Raw genomic sequence first — 10,057 nt, forward strand, 5'->3', positions numbered from 1 at the left:
CAGCCCTGCTGCCCCCTTCCCCACCTGCAGAGATTGGCATTCCCTATGGCAGACACAGCACCTCCAGCTGCAGGCTTTGCCTTCCATAAACCTTGAAGACATGCTGCAGGATGAGCAGTTTTGCACGGAGAGACATTTTGGCAAGGACATCTGCTTTTTTTTTTCTTTTTTTTCCAACAATTATATATATATTAATTTCTCCTTTTCTTTTTTTACTAGTGAATTCCAGCTAGAAACACACTGAGAATGACGTTGGCCAAAGTCAACTCCTGCCTGTTCTGACATCCCAGCAATGCCACCCCTGGGCTCCCTCTGCTTCTACATCATCTTCCAGCCCCAATGGAGAAGAAAATGACCCCCTCCCCTCCTCTCCCCCCACTATCCCCCTTCCCCAGAGGTCTACAGCGTGCTCATGAAAATAGCATTTATTCATTAGACGTGCTCACACCAGAACCCCGTGTAATCCAGAAGTGGCACACCCTGCTCCACCCCTTTGTGCACTGGAATGGAGTTAAAAATAGAAATAAAAATAGAGATTTCAAAGGGGGGTGGGGGGGGTTTAATGCTACAAAGCCCCTGCTGGCACAGCTGGAAGGCCATGCAGAAGCATCACCAGTGTGCTGAGATCCCATACCAAAACCTCCCACTGACCTGGAAGGGAGGGAGGGATGGATGCCCTTCCAGCTGCTCTGATGGACCAAAGGGCAATAATGCATGAGGTGCAATATGGGTTTGGGCTCTGCATTGGATGCTCCAAGCCCCTCGCTGCTGACAGCTGGCTCAGAACGTCCTTGGCAAGCTGGAGTGGTTTGTAAACATTTCCTACACATCGAGGTGGCCAGCAGGGAGGGAGGAGGTTTCCTTCACAGTGAGCAGAGCCCTGAGGCCACAGTGGGTGCCACCACCAGCAGCACAAGCAGGACCCTTTAATTCACATCTCTGACCAGCCAGGAGGGCATAGTGTTGGAGGAAGAAGGCAGGTGGCACCCCCAGGTGGAGCCTCAAGTTCTCATCTTTAGCATCTCCCACCACTTCTTGTGGGGCCCATAGGACCAAGCGTGTGGTTTCTGGAGCATATGGCTTCATGGCTGTGAGGCTGAGGGTCTCCCCATTGGAAAGATGGGACCAACTTTATCTGCATGCTGCATCCCATGGGATGGACACGGAGTCAGCCACCAGCTGCCCTCAGTGGGACCAGGAGAAATAAATACAGCAGTGTGGTGCTCCCCTGCAGAGCACGGAGGACTGAAGTTTGGTGTGTGCTATCTCACAGCGATGGACATCCGAGGGGTAGCAAAGAGTGGTTCGTTAAGGGGTGGCCAGGAGGGTTGCTGGCTCAGATCCTTCTCCAGCCTCTTGAACAGCTTGCTGGATGCTTTCTTCCGACGCAGCTTACGTAAGCAGCCCAGTAATCCATAGTCCAGTGCAGTCTGCAGCAAAGAGATGAATACAACAGGTTTTAGGGAGGTTTCTTGGACAGATCCATGAGGATAGTGGTCTTAAAACTCCCCTAAGTGCAATGCAATGCTTTGCTACCCACCTCCAGCACAAAGGCTGCGAAGAAATTAAGCGTGGCGATTCCCAACAGCAGCAGTTTGAAGTTCAAGTCATCGATTTCCTGCAGCTTCAGTAGGGTTTTGGGGAAGCCCAAAGGGTACAGGGTTAACCATATCAAGAGGCCGAAGAGGAGCATGAGGACGACCAGAAAGAGCACTGAAAGTGAGAAGGGAGAAGGTTGAGGAGGGAGTTGAAGGTTTGAGGTCTCCTCTTGCTCATGGCCTCACCATTGGTGTAGAGTGGCTCCCGAAATGGGTACCCTTTGGACATGGCAACGGCCAGAATGAGGTACTGGAAGCCAGTGATGCAGAAGAGGACTGTGTTCTCGTAGTTGGGCAGGTTTTGGGGAGCTGTCACTGTGCTGTTCAGTGGCACATACCTGAAGAGTAGACACAAAGGATCAATATAATGACCGAAGTTGACTTTCAGTGCCAACCCACTTGACTTTGGCCAACACCATCCAAATTGACATTGGCCAATGACATCCCCACGGCCAAACCCACAGCGCCAGGTCCCGTACCAGCTCTGTGAAACAGTGATGAAGTAGCTGAGGACTTGCACAGTGATGAGCAGAGCAGTTTGCAGGAGCAGACTGCCCAGCACTGGGACGCTGATCAGTGCCCCTTGGGGCCGGCGCACTCCAAGCTCCCTGGCAGGACCCGTGCGTCCCATCAGCACAGCCACAGTGGTGGTGATGATCAGGTCGAAGAAGAGAAACTGGAAGTCACTCAGGTTGGTGTTGATCTGGGAGGGAGAAATGGAATGCTCTCGGCTATGGGGACACATGGTGTGATAAAAGCCAGAAGTAGGGAAGGATCAGACATCCCTGGGTATTGCTGAGTGGTCCTCCCCCACCTCCCACGGCCCTGTTAATGCATCCCATCCCCAAGACAGATGGACTCACCGTGTAGAGCAGCAACACGGACACAAACTGCACCAGGCTGTACAGGGCCATATACTTAAAGACCCCAAAGGAAGTGACCAGCGAGCACCTTCCCTCCCTACAGGCAGAACCACCATCAGCACAGCAACACAGCCCTGCCACAAACCCCATCCCAAAGAGGGGATGGAGGTGCTGAGAACCCCCTGTGTGTTCTCCCCTTACCGGATGACCGTGGGCACACATTCAATGCTGGCATGGCAGGAGGTGAAGGGTGATGCCACGGATGCTTCAGCCTCCGAAAGGGAAATGCCCACATCAGCTGCCTTCAGTGCCCCGCAGTCATTGGCCCCATCCCCACACATCCCCACGCAGTAGCTGGGGGAGAAGCAGAAGAAGTGGATTTCTAACACTGGCACAGTGGGATTTGGGGACTTCAAGGTCAAACCTGGATGTTTGGGAAGCTTGGGGAAAGGGCAGGATGCAATCAGCACACTGGGAAAGCCTCCAGCACCCAAGAAATGCCTCAAGTCCCCACTGTCCCCCCAAGCCTCAGTGCTGGGGCACTCACTCAAGCTCCTGCAGGCTGCACACCAGCTGAGTCTTCTGCTCAGGCGACATGCGGGCAAACACAGTGGCTCGGACAAGGATCTGCAAGGGGAGGATGGCTCAATCCCAGTGACCAACACCCCACAGATGGGTTATGGATGGGGATGGGACGCACCTTGGGCAGCAGGTCAGCAAAATGCTCCTGCAGCACAGCAAAGGACTTCCCATTCAGCGCCAGGTGCAGGCGGCCATCCCACTGCTGTGCATCCTGCAGCACGCAGAGCAACCCATGAACACACTGCTGGAGAAGCAGCACGTTTTTGGGACTGCTTCTCAACTCACCTCTGGCTGCTTCTCGCCCTGCGAGAGCTCTGAAGGGATGAACTTGAGAGATGCAGGCTGGTCACGGCCGGGCGGCGATGCGGTGACGAAGATGACCCTCTCATTTGGCCCCACCATGCAGCAGCTCCTGGCCACGTTCACAGCTGTCAGCATGTTGTCTCCTGCAGGCGGTGGTGTGAGTAATGGTGAAGCAGCCATTAGGTGGCCCATAACCCCATAACCCAACCCCATAACCCCATAACCCCATAACCCCATAACCCCATAACTGACCCTATAACCCCATAACCGACCCTATAACCCCACCTCCCAGTGGATCCTCACCACTGATCCATGCTGTCAGAACCCCATGCAGCCCCATGGCCCCTCATTGCCCCCCATTCCCCATCCCTGTCCCCACATTGCAGTGCCACCTGTCACCATGATGGGACGCACGCCGGCGTTCCTCAGCAGTGTGATCACAGGTGCTGATTCCAGCTTGAGGACATTCTTCATCACCAGGAAGCCCAGGAAGGTCAGGCTGCTCTCTGCAGCATCCCTGTTGGGCACAGCGTGGCACCACCTCTAAGTCCACACACACCATTACTGCACCAAATGGGATCTAAAACCCAAAGCTGTGCTCACCCACCTCGTCAGCTGCAGGGCATCCTCAAAGCTCCTCACTGTGCTCAGTGATCTACAAGCCAAGGCCAGCACACGGAAACCATCGGCAGTGTAATGCCGCAGCACCTGGGAGAAATCCGCGGGCACTGCAATGGGGACAGAGGGCTCCCAACAGCTCCCAAATGCATGGGGACAGGATGGTAGTATAGGAACGCACCCGTCTCTGTGCTGCAGAGGCTGGCCACCACCTCTGGGGCTCCTTTGGTGTAGAGCAAAGCTGTGTCGTCGCCAGGCAGCTTTGTGAGGACGCTCATGCGTTGTAGGGAGGAGGAGAAGGGGAAGCGGCGCAGGATGCCCACAGGTAAATGGTGCTTCTGGAAGGTGTTGTAACCCAAGAGTATGAAGCACAGCATCCAGGGACAGAATCATTGAACCATTAAGGTTGGAGAAGACCTCTGAGATCACTGAGCCCAACCATCAAACCATCCCCAATGTGCCCATTCGTAGCATGGCAGAATCATTAAGGTTGGAAAAGACCTCTAAGGTCACCAAGCCCAAATGCCAGTCTACCCCCACCATGCCCACTGTGTCCCTCAGTGCCACATCTCCATGGCCCTTAACACCTCCAGGGACCCCACCATCTCCCTGTGCAGCCTGTGCCAGCACATCACCACTCTTTTGGAGGTTATATTATTGCTAATATCCAACCAGGAGCTCCCCAATGGATGCTGCAAGGCACTCACCCTGCCCGGTAGCTGTTCTTCCTCAGGTGGAGGGTTCATCATGGCCAAAACCTTCGTCCCAAAGCACTGCAAGCCAGGCAGCTCCCCTTCATCCTCCTCAGCCATCTCCAGGCGCTGGAAGCAATGCACAAGCAGAAGGGATGCCACCACCCTCTCCACACCAGTCCCATCGCTCCCCTTACCCATCCAGTGGATTCCATCATCTTGAGGTCCACGGGGTCCCCAACAGGCTGTCCCTGTAGCAGTGTGACACTGTGGCAGGTGGCCAGGGCATGGAGCAGGGGGCTGGAAGGCAGGCGGCGCAGCTCATGGATGATGGGCATGAAGTGTCCGTCCTCCAGGGAGATCACCCCCCATACATCCAACCCTTCCTCTGTCAGCGTCCCTGTCTGCAGGATGAGCACAGTGGGGCAGGAGAAGCTCCAAGCTGGGAAGCCACAGCACAAAGCCATGCCCATACACTCACCTTGTCAAAGCACACCAAGCGGATCTTCCCACACAGGTTGATGCGGGGAGGGCTGAGCGTAGAAACACAGATTTATTAACATTGGAAAAGATCACTAAGATCACCCAGTCCAACCCCAACCCATCCCCACTGACCACATCCCTCAGTGCCACATCTCTGCATGGAACACCTCCAGGGATGGTAACCCCACCACCCATACCAATGCATCACTGCTCTTTCAGAGAAGAAATTCATCCTACAATCCAACCTGATGCAGAAGATGCCACGTTTCTTCAGCCTGTTCTGGGCGTAGATGGAGCCCACAGTCATGGCAGCTGGGAGAGCTGGCGGCACAATGACAGTGATCAGGTCGAGGGCACGGATGATGATTTGCCCCACGGGAACCTGGCAGGTGAGGTGCGTAAATGGGGTGAGCATCCTGATAGCATCCATCTAAGATGGATCTTTATGGCTGGTGGTTTCCCCCCTACCTGGTTTTTCACCATGATGAGGATGCTGTACAGCGTGCCAATAAAAGCTGCACAAAGAAAAGAATGGGTTGTGGTACAAAGCCAAGCAGAGATGGGGATTCCACCATAACAAGGAGTCCAGGCAATGCCTCCCTACCCAGCACAGCAAGGAACAGCACAAACTTCACAGCATCCTTGTAGAACTTGAAGGTCACAGGCTTGGGGTAGAGAATGGAGCTGATCAGGTCACCCTTGGCTGTGCAAAACCCTATGGGATAAGAGCAATAGAACCTCAGGATGTGCTCAAAGCCACCACTCCAATGGGCACAACGAGTCCGCATGGTGCTACCTGTACGGGTGACAACAGCCAGCACCTCCTGCCCCACGTAGGACCTGGCCTGGATGATGTGTGTCCCACAGAACAGCGTGTGCCTCTGGTGCTCTTTGGGGTTATAGATGGTGCCTGCAGCCCCTCCGCCATTGGGGAGAGGTGTCTTCAGCACAGGCACGCTTTCCCCTGCAGGAAGAACCCAGTGGTGATGAGGGTTGCTAATTTATAACCAGAGAGTGGACGCAAGGATTGGAAGGGATAATGGGATGCTCTCACCTGTCAGCATGCTCTCGTTGACCATGCACTCGCCTGTCAGCAGTGCAGCATCACAGGGGACCAACACACCATCCAAGGGCAGGCTGATGCAGTCACCGGGCACCAGCTCTGCTGAGCTCACCATGGCCTCCTCTGCTGGGACAGCACCTTCCTTTACACCCAGAGCCCAAACCATCCCAACTTTGTTCCATCCACCACCCATCTGAGCCCACTGGGGTGCTCCCAGTGGGTGTCCCAGTAGGAAAAGCCAAGCATGTCTCCATGAGGTGGGGTTGGTCCCATCCCAAAGGAGCCTTTGCTCGTGCTCACCTCCGTCAGCACGGCGCACTCGGATGCTGATGGACATCCTGGCCATGTTCCTCAGCGTGGTGCTTTGCTGCAAGGGAGGGAGCTGTCAGAGGGAGCCAGAAGCAGCTCAACAAGCAAAGTAAAGCACCTTGGTCTTGAGTGCATCAGGCTGGGGATCATACGTGCGAAGGGGTTATTCCACTAAACCAGATCCCTACGGAGCCCCCAGAAAGCCAGATCCCAACACAGGATGGGGCTTTGTAAAGCATTTCCCAAGGTCCAACCACCAACCTTCCTCGTCTCATAGAGGGACAGCCCCAGGGAGATGGTGGAGATGAGGAAGATGCAGGCGGCGTAGTAGTAATAGGCATCACAGACCCACAGCACGATGCTGAGAACTTGGAAGATGTAGAAGGGATTGAGCACCTGGAGAGAGGTTTACAGTCAGGATGGCTGAGGATGCTCTGCAGCCAAATGGGAACGCTCCTGGGTCTGCAATGGGTGCTCACCTCCTCCACCAGGAGCTTGGCATAGGATTTGACAGGCACCTCGATGAGGTTTGGGCCGTAGATCTTTCTTCTGCATGGTAAAGATGGAAGGTATTCAGGTGATGATGTAACGGTACATCAGGATGTATCTGAGCTCCAGACTCAGACTGAGATAGGGAATGCAAAGAAAAACCCTCATTGCTGTGTCCTACCAATGTCCTGCATGCCCACCTGGAGCTGTGGTCCTGCTGGCCCAGTCCAGCCTGACAGAGGTGGAGCTCTGCACAGGTCCAGCCTTCATCCAAGGCACTGTGAGGAATAGGGGGGAGGGAAGAGAAGGGAGTAAAACAGAGTCAGAATCATTGGGAGCAAAGCAGAACACACAGCACGTCCACGTCAACAAAAACCCTTTGGGAAAGAGAGAGCATCTTGTTCCGCGTGCTCAGCCAAGGCTGCGAGCAGGAACAAAAGGGGCACAGTGCGGGGATTTGCAAAGGCTTTGCAACACGCAGAGAGGCCTTGGTGTGGGTGCACGACCCACAGATGGATTAGGATTGGGGTTTTGGGGTGGAAGAGTACCTGACCCTGCAGTACGCCTGCCGCCTCTCCATCCAGACATAGCGCAGCCCCTCGAAGAGATAATACCGCAGGACGTTGTGCTGAGCAAAGAGAGGGGGGGGGCTTTTAAAGGGCTGTGAGGGGCACAGAGGAGCAGGGAGGGGGGCTGTGGGCATCACCTCCTCCTGGTGCAGGCGGATGGTGTCCCTGTTCTCTTCCTCATCCGCCACACCAACAGCGATGCTGCTCTTGCGGTCCTCCAGCCTGGCCCCAGGGTGATGCTCCAGGCTGCTCAGGGCAGAGAATAGACATTAATATCCAAACACCCCCCCAGATCCCACCCATGTTACGTGGCTTTCACTCACCTGCCCTCACCCAGTGTCTCCGTCTGCACGCGTGCAGTGAAGCACTGCCCAAATCGGTCCTGCAAACACACACAGCGTCCCAATGGATGCAAGCAGGGAACCCCCCTCCTCAAGCCCCCCGTGGTGCTCACCCTAATAATGACCCAATCCGCCTGCCCCAAGGCACAGGGCTTGCACCTGGCCCATACACGCAGGCTGGGTCTCCAGTGGAAGAGCAGCAGCAGCAGCCCAGCACTGAGCACACAGCACACATGGCACAGTGCTGTGCGCCACGGCTGGCTGCGGTACCCCGTCACCTCCTGCAGGAACACCAAATTACATTCACTTATGCAATCTCTTTGCAAGCAGGATGCTCTGCCTGCTCATCAACAGGTCCCCCCTTAACCCAAGGCCCTGTACGTACCATGCAGGATGGGTCTGGGTTGTGCTGCAGCGTCCCGTAGCCCGGCCGTGGGCTGCCCAGCAGCCTGCTGCTGTCTGCAATGCAAAAAGCAAAGCGTGTCCGCGAGGGAAAACGTGTTCTGATGGCACTGAGAGCTGTGCCAGATGGGTGGCAGCCACACGGATGGAGACAGCGGGGCAGAAGTGCCTCCAAACCCAATCCAAAGCCCACAGAACCCCAATGGGTGGACGGCAGGCGGTGCCAGGGGACAGGAGTTGGCACAGGGAGCGGAGCTGGGGCAGCGCCAGGCCAGCCGTCCCGCAGTGCTTTTCATGCTTGTTTTGCTCCCTGTCCTTTCCTCCTCTCTTTGGTGCTGGGAAACGGATGGAAAACGTGTTTATTCCCCTTTTCTGTTTGCTGTCTGAGTGTCCTGCTGTGCAATGCATGCACAGCCCCATGCTTTAAGAACCTCATGGGGTCTGCACTACCATCCCCATCCCACCAGCACCACAGTGATTCCTGCACGCCCCCAATCCCACATCTATAGGTTTTCTCACCTGTTCCCATCCCGGCTGCTTCCCAAAGGCCACGAATGGAGCTTCCAGCTGATCTCAAAGGCACGGGATGGGACATGCACCACGTTGTGCCCAGGAAGCAGCCGGTGCCACAGAGGGGCGGGCAGTGGTTTAAAGCTGCACAACCAGTTTGCAACGCAGCAGTTTGAGGATGAGGTGTGGCCGTGCAAACACAACCCAGGCCACATGCTGTCCCCACACCAAGGGGTTTTAGCACGGGGCTTCACCCTGCGATGCTGGGTTGCAATGAGAGCATCCTCCCGCAGCACCCATCTCCCCTTTGCAGGCTTACAACCAGGGGATCCGGATGCATCTCCCTGCTCGTTGCACGGCGTAAAGCGGCCGCTATGAGATGAAGGGACACGGGCCGGGACACGGTTGTGCAGCTGGGGGCAGAGCTGAGCGATGGGGAAGGGAAGCAAAAGGAAAAGAAAGCAAAGCGGAGCAGAAGGATAACCGAGCCCTGGGCTCTGTGCAAACCGCAACAGCGGGGAAATGCAACGGGATGCGACCCCTGCGGGGCTTCACCTGCACTGCCATCACATTGCAGCCCCCCCCCATCCATCCCTGTATCCCCCCCCACCCCCAATAGCCGCCCCTGACCTGAGCTCATGGCGGGGCCACGCGTGGGCCGTCCGCTTCGGGGCCGCGCTGAGCAGCGGCAGCGGAAGGGCGGAGCGTGGGAGCTGCTGGGGTTTGTAGTCCTCGCATCAACCCCCCCCCGCTTCATCATCATCATCATCATCATCACTATCAGGCAGGGAAGCGATCCGCGCTCTGCCCCATAGAGCCTCAGCACCTGTACGGAAACGCTCTGCCCCTATAGCGGCTTTGCATCCCCTCCCTGTTTTCGGTGCTCAGCTGCAACAAAACGGCTGCGAGGAGCAGCCCAGCCCACCAGGAACCCTCACGTTGTGCAGGAAGGGAGTGGAAAAGCAAATGGGGTTGTGGTGTTCCGGCAGCATAAAGCCAGCAGAACCTTTGCCTTTAGGAGCACGATAACCTGCAGCGCAGTGGGATCGGTGAGTCACTGTGAGCACACAAAAGCAGCAGGTGCTCCTGATAAACAGCAGCCCGGATCTGCAGCATAAAGGATTTCCCCTCCGCCAGCAATGAACCTAACCCAGAAGGCTGATGATTTACCCAGCAACAAGCATTGAGATGACAGCAATAAGGAAGAAATATAGCAAAGATCAACTGAGAAATCC

At 55.8% G+C, this 10,057-nt stretch overlaps 1 protein-coding gene across 4 annotated transcripts; it reads right to left on the bottom strand.

Moving 5' to 3' along the window:
• Positions 1-410: 410 nt before the first annotated feature.
• ATP13A2 (ATPase cation transporting 13A2) lies at positions 411-9,722 on the bottom strand. Of its 4 annotated transcripts, XM_015882269.2 has the most exons (31): positions 9,453-9,715; positions 8,832-8,966; positions 8,296-8,369; positions 8,024-8,191; positions 7,893-7,951; positions 7,707-7,815; positions 7,549-7,628; positions 7,201-7,278; positions 6,991-7,060; positions 6,773-6,907; positions 6,503-6,569; positions 6,194-6,325; positions 5,936-6,103; positions 5,744-5,854; positions 5,608-5,654; positions 5,385-5,521; positions 5,138-5,189; positions 4,854-5,060; positions 4,672-4,785; positions 4,146-4,302; positions 3,954-4,074; positions 3,739-3,863; positions 3,329-3,489; positions 3,162-3,254; positions 3,009-3,088; positions 2,663-2,815; positions 2,462-2,558; positions 2,078-2,301; positions 1,785-1,936; positions 1,541-1,713; positions 411-1,430 (listed from the first exon to the last, which is right to left on the bottom strand). In XM_015882269.2, the coding sequence occupies exons 1-31, from the start codon at positions 9,595-9,597 to the stop codon at positions 1,263-1,265; spliced, it is 3,792 nt and encodes a 1,263-aa protein (XP_015737755.1). In that variant the 5' UTR covers positions 9,598-9,715; the 3' UTR covers positions 411-1,262. The 4 variants fall into 4 exon arrangements, with proteins under 4 accessions (XP_015737755.1, XP_032304569.1, XP_015737756.1 ...); XM_032448678.1 differs by lacking the exon at positions 8,832-8,966 and having other exon boundaries at positions 9,453-9,714; XM_015882270.2 differs by lacking the exon at positions 8,832-8,966 and having other exon boundaries at positions 7,893-8,191.
• Positions 9,723-10,057: the final 335 nt, after the last annotated feature.

Source organism: Coturnix japonica, chromosome 21 (genome assembly GCF_001577835.2).
Source record: "Coturnix japonica isolate 7356 chromosome 21, Coturnix japonica 2.1, whole genome shotgun sequence".
In the NCBI taxonomy this organism is placed as follows: Eukaryota; Metazoa; Chordata; class Aves; order Galliformes; family Phasianidae; genus Coturnix; species Coturnix japonica.

Excerpts from the sequence above, each read along its gene's own strand:
- ATP13A2 (XM_015882269.2), bottom strand. The coding sequence starts at position 9,597 with ATGATGATGATGATGATGATGAAGCGGGGGGGGGTTGATGCGAGGACT. Across the intron at positions 8,967-9,452 it reads TGGCCCCGCCATGAGCTCAG|CTTTAAACCACTGCCCGCCC; the intron begins GTCAGGGGCGGC and ends CTGGTTGTGCAG. Across the intron at positions 7,629-7,706 it reads TCCGCCTGCACCAGGAGGAG|CACAACGTCCTGCGGTATTA; the intron begins GTGATGCCCACA and ends CTCTTTGCTCAG.